General features: G+C 54.6%; 1 protein-coding gene across 1 annotated transcript; it reads left to right on the top strand.

The window, feature by feature from the left end:
• Nucleotides 1-4,154: 4,154 nt before the first annotated feature.
• Nucleotides 4,155-11,502, top strand: LOC129406856 (sialic acid-binding Ig-like lectin 10). Its single transcript, XM_055146469.1, has 10 exons — nucleotides 4,155-4,191; nucleotides 4,262-4,636; nucleotides 4,720-5,001; nucleotides 5,153-5,200; nucleotides 5,286-5,549; nucleotides 7,011-7,058; nucleotides 7,165-7,422; nucleotides 7,515-7,799; nucleotides 7,993-8,125; nucleotides 11,493-11,502. The coding sequence occupies exons 1-10, from the start codon at nucleotides 4,155-4,157 to the stop codon at nucleotides 11,500-11,502; spliced, it is 1,740 nt and encodes a 579-aa protein (XP_055002444.1).
• The last annotated feature ends 1,574 nt before the right edge of the window (nucleotides 11,503-13,076 follow it).

Raw genomic sequence — 13,076 nt, 5'->3', positions numbered from 1 at the left:
AGAAGCAGACGCAGAGAGAGACGCAGAGAGACAGACACAGAGAGAAAGACACAGAGAGACAGATAGAAGAGAGACAGACAGAAGAGAGGCAGACAGAAGAGAGGCAGACAGAAGAGAGCACAGTGGCACACACATAAGCAGAGCACAAGGTGAAAGAAGTGAGAGCGAGCAGGGCAGAAAGGGAATAGAGGAAGATCCAGAGAGAGATCAAGAACCAGGAGAGAAGCAGAGAGAGAGAACGAAATAAACTGATCGAGCAACCAGTTTGGCCTTCTTCCTTCCTTCGCCTGCCTTATCATCGCCATCAACCTCCCCCGGGTGGGGAAGCGGCTGGAGACTACCGAGAACTCGGGCAGCAGGAGAGATAGAGCCCTGCTGGGCCCTTTTCTCTTTTGTGTTTTTACACATAGAATGGTGAGATCTTGGTGGTGAATCCGTAATACAGCTCATGGAGGAGCTTGATGTATTGGGTTTGAGCACCCTGTTTGGCTAGGGCTTCGTTGACTGCTTCAGTCTGAACAGAATCGAAGGCCTTCTTTAAGTCAATGAACGTTAGAGGGAGCAGCATCTCAAACTCTCGCGAAATCTCAGTGAACTTGGTCACCGTGTGAATATGGTCCATCATCATGCTGAATCCTTTTCAGAACCCGGCTTGCTCGCATAGTTGTCCTTCATCTAGTGTTCTGCCTATTCTATTCAGGATGACACGAGTGAACAACTTGTAGACGACAGACAGCAGGCAAATTGGGCGATAGTTGCCAATGTCGTGGATGTCTCCCTTCTTGTTCAACAGAACGGTCCTACTGGTTTTCCACTGGGACAGAACCTTGCATTCAGACAGGTAGCGTGTGAAGAGCCGAGCCAGTGTATTGATGAGTACTGGCGGCAGATTCTTCAGGTGTTCGGGTCTGACCTTGTCTGCACTGGGTGCTGTACGCATCTTTACCAACAAAATGGCATGTCGGATTTTGAAAGGGAGGATGTTGGGAATGACATATCCATCCTGCGGAATTTGGTATGTGGGCAGGTGGACATGGCTGTCAAAGAGATCCGAGAAGAAGTCGTGAATAATCCTCTCCATTGCCTTTCTGGAAGATATGATAGATCCATCAGGACATCGGAGGGCAATCATCTTGGTCTTGTCGCTGGCGAAGGACAGGAGTTGGGCAAAAGCGAGGACTTTTCCTGGTTTCTGCAGTATCGGCCAACAGTGCTGCTCTTCTTTCTTTGAGGTCTTCCTTTATCACTTCTCTGCACGGCTTTGCAAGCTCGGATGTGAGCTTGTGGTTGCGTGAGGCTCGCGCCAAATCACATTGACAAATGAGCTCGAGAGTTTCCAAAGACAGGCGTCTGTTTGTGGCTATCTCACTCTCAGCATTCTTCGAGCAGTCATGGAGGTGCTGAACCAGTCGACTGTACTCCTTGTCGATGTTGTCAAGGATGGCACGTTGCCGCAGTAGTGCCAAAGAGCTCCCAGTTGGTGGTCATTCTGGAAGTGCCCTTCTTAAACTTAAACTTTGCAGACCTTTCTCCCTGCTCTGTGAAGTAGAATTTTGCACGAGGGAGACAGTGTTCCAATCCTGTTTGGGATTCCAAATAAATAGAAGAGGGGCTAGAGTGATGGTCCAGAGGGGAGGGGCTGACTTGCATGCAGCTGACCCGAGTTTGTTCCTCAGCATCCCTTATGGTCCCCTGACATCGCCGGAGTCATTCCCCATCACTCATCATTCCCCCAACACTCCGGCATGTCCCCCAGCCCACCTGCATGTCCCCAACCTCCCTCATGTCCCCCAGATATCCCTCATGCCAGAGTAAGACCTGAGCATCTCTGGTGTGCCCAGAAACTGAAGTTTACGCGTGGGGAACAGCAAAGGAACCATTAAAAGAGAGGAGGAGGGGTGCGCGTTCCCCCGGAGATCTCTCCAGCCCGCGGAGAGACAACAGTGGAAATCGCTCCTACTTGGGTGGGTTCTGTGAGCGGTTCCGACCTGAAATAAAACTAGTGAGGATAATAAATAGGGGGCCCAAGACGACACATGCCGATCAAGGGCAACTTTATTAACTGCCACGCAGGTTTTATACTTTTCTTAGCAGGGGGTTGGTACATAAGTTGTCAATCATCAGGGAAGTGTCTTCTCAGACCAAATAAGGAAAGGTTCGGGGTGTATTAGGTGGGCTTACAACATTCTTCAAGAGTAGATTGAGAAATAGTGGGGAGAGGAAGGCAAGGGTTTATCTGGCAGGAGCATCTGGCAGGAGGAAGGCACAAGGTAGAGGAAGGTATTCTACTTTAGGGCTTTATGGCGTCTCTCAGTTAACTGCCCTGGGCTACTTTTACCTCTTGAGTTTGGCTATTTCCTTTGTCACAAGGACACCTTTGCCTCAGGTCAAGCAAAGCTGGTAATGGAATTTTCTGGTTTGTCCAGGGTAAAGGTTTCGGGGGTCCTCTTTTGTTCAGGGTCCTGAGCAGTCCCCAACAGAGGGGCCTGAGAGTTGAGAGAGGGGTAAAGGGGTTAGACTGTCTCCCTAAGATCTTGGTACAACTCTCCTGAGCACAAGGGTTTTCTGAGCACTGCCAAGGGTCACTCCTGAGCATTGTGGCAAGGAATAGATCTTGAGCATTGTTTCTCTCCACCCCCCACACATACAGAGAGAGAGAGAGAGAGAGAGAGAGAGAGAGAGAGAGAGAGAGAGAGAAATAAAGAAAGAAAGGTACGAGAGAAAGGACAGAAAGACATGAGGGGAGAGAGGAAGAAAGACACAGAGGAAGAAGTAAAATATTTCTCAAAACCACAACAAGATGGTTTGAGGAGACACGAGTCCACTGTGGGCCACTTGCCTTGCATGTGGCCACCCTGGGTTTGATCCCTGGCAGTGCATATGGTCCCCTGAACCTGCTACAAGTGATCCTTGACTGCAAAGCCAGAGTAAGCCGTGAGCTCAGCAGGGTGTGGTCCAAAAAACAAACACATAAATAAAGCTCCTTTTTGGCTCATCAACCATTGCTGTGGTTGACCATGGATCTGGACCTTGTGGGGGAAGATTCCACCCAGTTCCGTGGTTCACACTGGGAGGGAGTATCCTCGCCTCAGGGATGATCCAACAATGCCCAGGGGCTGTTGGAGGAGCACCTCGGGGCTTTTCTGTTTTGCCCCTACATGGTGGGTCCTGGATACAAACATCACCTCAGAAACCTGCGTCAGCAGCTAGCACCCCCTCCCCATGGGTCCAGGGCTGGAGGCTGGGGATGAGAGGGATGCAGCATCTCAGGAGGAAGTTCTGACTGAGAGGCCCCAGTGCCCTGTCCTCAGCAGCTTTGGGCAGTTCTCCGTGCCAGGTGCTGGCAGGTCAGGAGAGGAAGGGGGTGTAGAGACGCAGTACAGCGGATACGGTGCATCCTGGCACTTGGTTGATGCAGGTTCAATCCTTGGCATCATCCCAAGGGCCCCCTGACCCCCACCAGAAGTGATCACTGAACACAGAGCCAGGAGTCAGCCTTGAGAACTGCAAAGTCTGACCCCCCACACTCACACAATAAAACAAACAAAAATGCAAACAAGGAGAGCTGAAAGGGCTTGTGAGGCCTGAATTTCCTCCCCTGTACTTCATGATCCCTTCGGCACCATAAGGGGTGACCCCGGGGACTACCGAGCACCAGCAGACCTGCCCAGAACCAGGTGGCCAGTTGCTGAAAGTCAATGGGTGCAGGCGTGGCCCAGGGCCCTTCCTGAGCATTGCTTGGGCATCTGCCCCCAGAAAGACTGTCCGGGGCCACACTCCAGTCTCCGCCTACAGCTGCCCCCACCAGGGGCCCCCATCAAAGTGTGGGCTGTGAACTTTCATTTCAGCTTTCCCCCGAATCCACGGGCAGGGGAAGCCTCAGACCCAGCCCCTGATGCCAGCCTCCCCCAGGGGACTCAGAGAGGGGTGGCAGGCACCGTGGGCGTGGCGGGGAGGCAGCGCTGGGGCCAGTGGCCCCGGGCTTCTCCAATCAGAAGTCCCTCCCATGACTAGGTTCCCCAGATCCTCAGTGTCCCCCACTCCCCCATCACTTCCCTCTCGACCCTGCTAGAGACGGGTTGGGTGCTGGGGAGTGAAGCTGCCTGACTCCGCCGTGGTGACCCTGCCCTGTGCTCTCCTGGGACAAAGCTGAGATGGTCCTGCTGCTGCTCCTGGCCATGCTGTGGGGTGGTGAGTGGCCGAGGCCAGGGATGGGGGCCCCTGGGGGTGGGGACTGAGCTGAACTTCTTTCTCCTCTTAGGGTCACAGGCTCAGGACGCAAGGTACGAGCTGCACATGCAGAGAGCGGTGACGCTACAAAAGGGCCTGTGTGCACTTTTGCCCTGCACCGTCAACTACCCCCAAACTGACTGGACCCAGGAGACTCGGGCTTGTGGCTTCTGGTACCGAGTGGGGCCCCCGAAGAGTCTCGTGGCTACCAACTGCTCTCCTGAAAAGGTGCATCACAGCACCAAAGGGCGGTTCCAGCTTCTGGGCCAGCCCAAGGACTGGAGCTGCTCCTTGCTCATCACAGACGTCCAGGAAAGTGACCGGGGTGTCTATTACTTCCGAGTGGAGAGGGGGCCCACAGTGGTCTACAGTTACTTGAATGACCAGCTCTCCCTGGAAGTGAACGGTATGGAGGGGCAGGTCTCCCCAAGGGCCACCCCAGGTGTTCCCCAACTAGTGCTAATGGCTAGGATGCCCGCCCTTTCTCAGCTCTGACCCAGAAGCCCGACATCTACATCCTTGAGCCCCTGTGGCCTGGACACCGAGCGACTGTCATCTGTGTGTTCAACACCTTTGCGGAGTGTCCGGCCCCCACCTTCTCCTGGGAGGGGGCTGCCGTCTCTTCGAGGAGGACCCAAGCCGGCACCCACATGTCTTCGGTGCTCACGCTCGAACCCAGACCCCAGGACCACAGCACCGACCTCACCTGCCGTGTGCGCTTTGCCCCAAGCGGCTTGAGCACAGAGAAGAAGCTGAGGCTGGAAGTGGCCTGTGAGAGGCTGGCGGGCTGTGGGTGGGGGGCTGCAGGGGGCGTGGTGCAGAGCCAGGCGGGGTGTGGGAGGGCCGCGCTGTCCAAGAGTCCCCCCATCACTGCCTGCGGGGAGCCCCGTGTGCCTCCCCCTAACCGCCTTCCTGCTTACAGATGCCCCCAAAGACCTGGTCATCAGCGTTTCTCGGGCCAAAGGGGCAGGTAAGGCACCAGGCTCCCCTCGGGGGGCGGGCGTGGAGTGAGTGGGGACGGCGCTGGGGAGGCTCCCCTGCCTCTGTCTCCGCAGCCCCGCAGCTCCAGGAAAGAGACTCTCCCCTGCAGGCCCGGAAAGGCCAGTTTCTGCAGCTGCTCTGTGAGGCCGACAGCCTGCCCCACGCCACTCTGACCTGGGCCCTGGAGGGCCGAGTGGTGTCGTGCTCCCGTCCGCAGGGCCCCGAGGCCCTAGCGCTGGTGCTGCCCGCAGTGACGGAGGGAGACGCGGGGACCTACACCTGCCGGGCGGAGAACCCGCTGGGCTCACAGATCCGCAGGCTCCACCTGGTCGTGCAGTGTGAGTGGGGCGCAGAGGCGGCCGGGGCGGGGCCGGGCAGCGGGGCGGGGCTAATAGGTGGGACTGGCCAATTGGAGGGCGAGGCTCATGGGGTGGGCGGGGAATTGGGACAAGGATGGGGCTGTCGGGAAGGGGAGAGTCTGGCTGGGGCCAAAGGGGCAGCATCCCTGAGCTGTCAGGATCCCAAGCCCAGTTCCCACGTGGGTATCCCCCAACACACACACACACACACACACACACACACACACACACACGCACTTCTCTGCAACTAAATCCGGTGTGAGAATTGAGAACTCAGTTCTGTGCTCTAAGGGTCTGACCTTAGACCAGGACAGGGGCTCTGACCCCCAGGACACTCCTCACCAGGCTGCTGACCCGGAACCTGAACCCAGAGCGAGTACACTTGTACCGACTAGCGGTTCCTGTGAAGGGCCGAGATTCGGGTGGGAGAGATGAGAGGGCCGCCAGAGATGAGGTGCCGCCAGGCCCCCTCCAACGCCAGCCTGAGCTCACCAGCTCCCACACACAGGCGACTGTAACACCCACCTATTATTGGCCATGGTTCAGTCTCAAACCAAATTCTGGTGATGAGATTAGTTCCCCTGGCACCCAGCCCCCAACTTGGTGCTTCCCCCACCTCCTTCACCAAGAGGCTTCATTAGCATGCACTCCTGTGCAGCCAGGAGGTTCACTAGCCAGGTCAGAGCACAGCAGGTAGTGCATTTGCCTTGCATAGGCTGACCCTGGTTTAATCTTTGAAGACTGCCAGGCTTAAGCCCTGAGCATAGAACTAGAATTAAGCCCTGAGCACTGCCAGGTGTGTCCCCCCCCAAAAAAAAAATAAAGAATTGAAGTTTGCTCTGTCAGGACCCCTTAGGTTTCGAGGTTTTAAGGCAGTTAGTGGTTGAGCAAACATCTTGCATTAGATCCTGGTACTGGGGGCATTTGGTCTCCATGATTTTAAAAGCTTTCATTTCTTTTTCTCCTGTGATGCGGGTTATGAAACCCCGGCTGGAGATCTGTAGCACTGAGCAGAGATTTCTTTTTGTTTGTTTGCTTGTTTTGCTTTTTGGGGTCACAGCCGGCAATGCCCAGGGATTACTTCTGGTTCTGCACTCAGGAATTACTCCTGGTGGTGGGGCTTGGGGGACCATATGGGATGCTGGGAATTGAACCTGGGTCAGCCGCGTGCAAGGCAAACGCCCTACCCGCTGTGCTATCACTCCAGCCTCGAGCAGAGATCTCCTACTGCAGCTCACAGACCCAGGAGCCCTTCCTGTCCCTTTCAGGGCTGTTATTTAGATTTCAGGGGGGAGCCCGCACCCACGGTGCTCAGGGGCATTCCTGGAGACACTAGGATTCTAGCCAGGGTCTCTGGCGCAGTGACCAGAGTTCCTTTGGATGTTCAATATGCTTGATCCCAGAATGCTGAGTGCTACAGCCAGGGCCTTGTCTGTTTAGATCCCCCTGAAAACCTGAGAGTGGTGTTCACCGTGGAAAACAGGATAGGTAAGAAAGGGGGGTCAACAGGTCAAACTTGGGGCAGCCTCTGGACCGTGAGCACACCCGTGCCCTCATAGTCCCTCTGTCCTGCTCTCTCCCCGGCACACCGCAGTCGAGGAAACCTCCAGCAAAACCGCAAGCTTCTGGGTGCTTCAGGGCCGGAGCCTGCAGCTGCTCTGCGTGGCCCACAGCAACCCTCCAGCCAACGTCAGCTGGGCTGGGGGCCCGCTGGCGCCGAACCCTGTGCAGTCCCAGGTACCTGGGCTCCTGCTCCTGCCCAGGGTTCAGCCGGACCAGGAAGGAGAATTTACCTGCAGCGCTGAGAACCTGCTCGGCTCCCAGAGCGTGTCTGTCCACATCCAAGTGCACTGTGAGAGCCGTGGGGGCCTCTGCGGCTGGGACCCCGGGGCCAGGGGCAGAGGGACCCCCGCTGACGCTCCCCCTCCCCCCTCCCTCCCACAGCCTCCCCGCTGTTGCTGGGCCCCTCCTGCTCCTGGAAGGCCCAGGGCCTACACTGTAGCTGCTCCTCCCACGCCCGGCCCGCCCCTGCCCTGCGCTGGTGGCTGGATCAGGGGCTGCTGCCAGAGAACCGCAGCAACGCCTCCTTCCAGGTCACCTCCAGCTCCCAGGGGCCCTGGGCCAACAGCTCCCTGAGCCTCCGGGACGGCTTCGGCACCGGCCTCACGGTCCGCTGCGAGGCCCGAAATGTCCGCGGGAAGCAGAGCGCCTGGGTCCTGCCTCAACCAGGTCTGGGCGGGGCGGGACCGGGCCTGTACGCCTAGAGAAGAAGGTGCAGGCGGGCAGAGGGGGGGAGCCAAATAGCCAAATAGGTGTAGCTACGGGGCGGGGTGTGACCCTCTGGAAACCTTGCAACCAGCACAGGGTCAGAGCCTGGGAGCTTCTAGGTGGAGACAACCCTGCCCCCTCCCCTTCTCCGCAGAGCCCCCCTCCTGCAGCTGTGAGCTCCCAGAGCAGCGGGGCTCCTGGCCGCTGGTGCTCACCCTGATCCGGGGCGCCCTCATGGGGGCCGGCTACCTCCTCACCTATGGCCTCACCTGGGCCTACTACAGCAGGTGAGAGGCGAACCTGGGCCCAGCAGAGGGGACCCTGAGATCCGTGTTCCACAAAGGCGGGGGCGCATGGAACCGGCCCGAGCCCCCCGCGGGCTCAGGACTCCAGAAGGGTGTGGATCCCTAGGGGTGAGGTGGTGGAGGACCCCAGCACTTGGCCGCCCCTGCCCTTACTTGCACTTGAGAGATTTTCCAGTGCAGCTGCTTTAGCCCGATTCGAAAAGCAGTTTTGTATCCACTTCTTACTCCCCAGAAGGCGGGTGTGTCCTGCCATGCAGGGTCAGAGGGGCCCAGCCTTTCCTGGGCTTCTTCCTTCAGAATGATTGGTTGGGGGCCCAGAGCCATAGTCCAGCGGGGAGGGCGCTGGCCTGGCGTGCACGAAACCTCGGTTCGATCCTGAGCTGCCCATATCGTCCCCCCAGAAGCACTAGGAGGGGTCCGTGAGCAAGGAGTCAGGCGGCAGTCCTGGAGCACCGGCCATGGCCCCAAACCCCCACCAAGAAGGAAAAAGAAGTGGAACATCGCATTTGATCACATAAGCTGACGTTTGACTAAACAGTGTGACTCAGGGTTTCGGCCGCTTTTCCAGGACAGGATGCCAAAGAAGCTCGTTGCTGTTGTTGAATGTGTTTCAACAAAGGCTCTTTTGCAGCTTTTTTTTTTTTTAATGGCTAATGTCAAATGAAATAAAATGTAGGAATCCCCGAGTGTCATGACTCATGAACTCTGATGTGGGTAACCGAGCCTGTCACTGCCCTCCCAGCTCCACACACAGGTTCTGTCTGGGCCACCAGAAAGCCTGCTGGGCCTCTTGCAGATTTAAAAATGATCATCAGGGCTGGAGTGATAGCACAGTGGGTAGGGCGTTTGCCTTGCACGCTGCCAACCCAGATTCAATTCCGAGCATCCCATATGGTCCCCCAAGCACCGGCAGGAGTAATTCCTGAGTGCAGAGCCAGGAGTAACCCCTGAGCATTGCCGGGTGTGACCCAAAAAGCAAGAAAAAAAACCCAAAAAACAATAAAACTGATAATCAGGGGGCCGGAGCGATAGCACAGCGGGTAGGGCGTTTGCCTTGCACGCAGCCAACCCGGGTTTGATCCCCGGCATCCCATATGGTCCCCCAAGCACTCGAGGAGTAATTCCTGAGTGCAAAGCCAGGAGTAACCCCTGAGCATCGCTGGGTGTGACCAAAAAAAAGCAAAAAAAAAAAAATGATCATCTGGTCCAGGTGACAGACAGCAGGTAGGGCACTTGCCTTGAACACGGTTGACCCTATCTCAGTCCCCAACTCAACATGCTGTCCCCCAAAGCCTGCCATCAGTGATCCCAGAGAACCAGGAGTAAGTCCTGAGCCCCACCAGGAATAGCCCCAAAATAAAACAGATAATACTAAATGCCATGAAGGCCAGCGCCCACCCAAAAATAATCAAAGTGGCGCCTGAGTGATAGTACAGTGTGAGGGGTTTGCCTTCCACATGACCTACCTGGTTCATCCCAACACCTCATATGTACCCCAAGCACTGCCACAAGTGGTTCTTGAGCATAGAACCAGGAGTAAGCAAGCCCTGAGCACTGCTGGGTATGGTCCAACAAACAAACAAAACAAAAAAATCAAAGTGACAAATGGTCTATTTTGGTATCATATATATTCAGCAGAATATATATTTTTGTATTATATATATATATATATATTCAGCAGAATAAAAGTCAAAAAATGTTGAGAGGCCAGGGGCCGGGGCGATAGAACTGTGGGTAAGGCATTTCTTTGCACGCGACCGACCCGGGCATCCCATATGGCCTCTCCCGCACCAATAGAAGTAATTCCTGAGTGCAGAGACAGGAGTAACCCCTGTGCATCGTTGGGTGTGACCCAAAAAGAAAAAAGAAAAAAGAGAAAATGTTGAGAGGCCAGAGTGAAAGGGCAGCAGGTAAGGAAGTCATGTGCTCTATACTCAACAACACATTCAAACCCAGGTACCCATCTGGTCCTTCGAGTGCACCAGGAGTGACTCCCGGCATCACCTAGCATGGGGTCGAATCCGAGGCCTGCCCAGTGCACTTCAAAAGCAAACAAAAATGTCAATGAGGCAGAGGAGGTTCCCTATTTGGAGCCCAGGATCTCACACACAATCGCCACGAGCTCCACACCTGAGCTTCACAAACAAGTTTTTTATAAGGGACAACACCCAGCAGAGCCTGGGGTCACTCAGGTCACATTCATGATAGTCCAGGGGACCGACCGACCTCAATGCTTTGTACATGGCCAGGCACGAGCTCTGACCCACGAGCTCTTCATCTGGTCACTGAGCACAGAACCAGGAGGAAGCCCAGAGTGCCACTGGGCGTGGCCCAGGAGAAAACAAATGAACCAACCCCCAAGCTACATTCCTACAATCCTGGAGACCAGAAGACGAGGATGCTGGAGGATGCAAGTGCTTGCTGAGCGGCTCCCAGAGCAAGGGCGAGAGTGGGCACAGGGTGGGGCACATCTGAATGTGTCCTGCACTTATTTGGAAGTTGGGGTGGGGGGTGGGCCAACTCGGCAGGGCTCAGTGCTGACCTGTGACTCTGCTCAGAATTCACTCCTGGCCAGGACTCGCGGACCCTATGGGATGCCGGGGATGGAACCTGGGTCAGCCTCATGGATGGCAAGCGTTTTAGCACCTGTCTATCTCTCCACCCCTCCAATGTGCTCTGAGATGAGGAATCGTGTGTCCTCAGTTCACAACAGCCCAGATATTCACCTGTCCTCCCGTTGATCTTCGCTTTGCTCGAGCAGGCCCCAGTAACGTCTCCATTTGTCCCTGTCTTGTGCTAGTGTAGCCCAATAATATCTACTCACGCCAGGAACAGGAAGAGCCTCAAACCGTTCATTCAGGGTTTTGATGACGACGTCTGACCATCTTGTTGGTGGGTGCCACGCGGTCTTTTGACATCCCGTGGAATCCAGTCGGTAATAGCTCTAGTCCAGTGGTGTCTCTGAATCACATCACATGTCCGGCCCATCTGATTTTTGATGCCTTGGCAAACGAGACAGCATTCCTGATTCTTGACCGTCGATGGAGGTTGGAACTCTGGATTCCTTCTCTCACTTGAGTGAAAAGTGATACTCCTAGCATGGCTCTTTCGATTCCTCTTTGGGATACCCAAAAGAATAGCGTTCTCTTCCTGTTTGCATAGGGCCCAGGTCTCTGAGACTGTATGTTAGTGCAGGAAGAATGGTGGAATCGAAACGATGTGTCCAGAGTCGGAGGTTCTTCGTTCTCTTAACCACTTCTTCGACGCTCTTGAAGGAGTTCCATGCTGCTCTCTTCCTCCTGCATAGTTCTGGTGCCAAGCCATTCCTCATGTTGCGTTCTCAACCCAGGTCCACATAGCTGTTGCATTCGGACATGTTCATTCCATCGAGAGCAAATGGAGCTTCAGGGACTAGTTTGTTTTTCATGAGCATCGTCTTGTTTAGATTCAGCTGCAGTCCGATCTTTCCACACTCGAGATCGAAGTCGGCCAGAATTTGTGCCGCTTGGCTAATAAGAGCGATGTCATCATCAGCGAAGCAGATGTGCTGTAGTTGCCGACCGTCTATCTTCACTCCCATTCCTTCGCATTCCAGTCGTCGCATGACATTCTCGAGGGTGGCACTGAAGAGTTTCGGTGAAATGGTATCGCCCTGCCAAACCCCACTCTTGACGTCAACAGTCACTTCCTTGTAGAATTGTGGGATAACATGGGGTTTGTCCTTTTAGCCTTGCCTTAGGGAACATAGTTTACCTTAAAGCAATGTTCTTTCTGTATGGACACAGGAAGACAATATTGTGCTTGTAACTTGGGAGTTGATTGACTCCAATAATATTTACTCCTGAGCATCTGCTTTCTCAACTCATTGCCCTTAGTTCCTAACGCCCCCAAAACAGGGTCCTGACGAGGGACAGGACCGATCCAGGGCAAGCGGTGAGTTATGTGCTACCCTGGCATCGCAATGGGCCAGGCCAAAGCGCCACAATACTCAACTATAAGTTGAGAGCATGGTCACGGACAATGCTGTCATGATCCAAAAGTAATGATGAGATTAGGATCCTGCTGGGGTTTGGAAGATTAACCTGGCCTGAGGACTGTGGTCTGGAGATGTCCTCAGGAAAAACCAAGCTTTATATCTCTTACTGTGCTCTACAGAATGACATTGCTAGAAATATTAGAAGTAGACTTACTATAACTATTTAAGTAGATTACTAGCTCACACCCTGACACACCCTTGTTTGGAATCAAACCCTTGAGTGGATCTCCTTAGATGAGATTTCCTTAGATGAGATTTTGTTAATCTCCTCGAGAAATGGTTTTACTCTTCTTTGTTTATTTGTTAAGGTTAAACCCACCTTTGTGTCACCACCCTATGTAATTTGCTATATAAACTAAGACTGTGGGGCACTGAGGGGAGCTAGAGGAGAAAGAAGACAGGGGAGATAGAAGAAGAGGTAGACAGATGAAGAAGACAGAGAGATAGAAGAGACAGGCAGAAGCAGACGCAGAGAGAGACGCAGAGAGACAGACACAGAGAGAAAGAAACAGAGAGAAAGACACAGAGAGACAGATAGAAGAGAGACAGACAGAAGAGAGGCAGACAGAAGAGAGGCAGACAGAAGAGAGGCAGACAGAAGAGAGCACAGTGGCACACACATAAGCAGAGCACAAGGTGAAAGAAGTGAGAGCGAGCAGGGCAGAAAGGGAATAGAGGAAGATCCAGAGAGAGATCAAGAACCAGGAGAGAAGCAGAGAGAGAGAACGAAATAAACTGATCGAGCAACCAGTTTGGCCTTCTTCCTTCCTTCGCCTGCCTCATCATCGCCATCAACCTCCCCCGGGGTGGGGAAGCGGCTGGAGACTACCGAGAACTCGGGCAGCAGGAGAGATAGAGCCCTGCTGGGCCCTTTTCTCTTTTGTGTTTTTACACATA

The sequence above is a fragment of the Sorex araneus genome, chromosome 8 (assembly GCF_027595985.1).
Source record: "Sorex araneus isolate mSorAra2 chromosome 8, mSorAra2.pri, whole genome shotgun sequence".
In the NCBI taxonomy this organism is placed as follows: domain Eukaryota; kingdom Metazoa; phylum Chordata; class Mammalia; order Eulipotyphla; family Soricidae; genus Sorex; species Sorex araneus.
The sequence above is the reverse complement of the archived record's forward strand: the minus strand, read 5'-3'. Positions and strand labels throughout refer to the sequence as shown.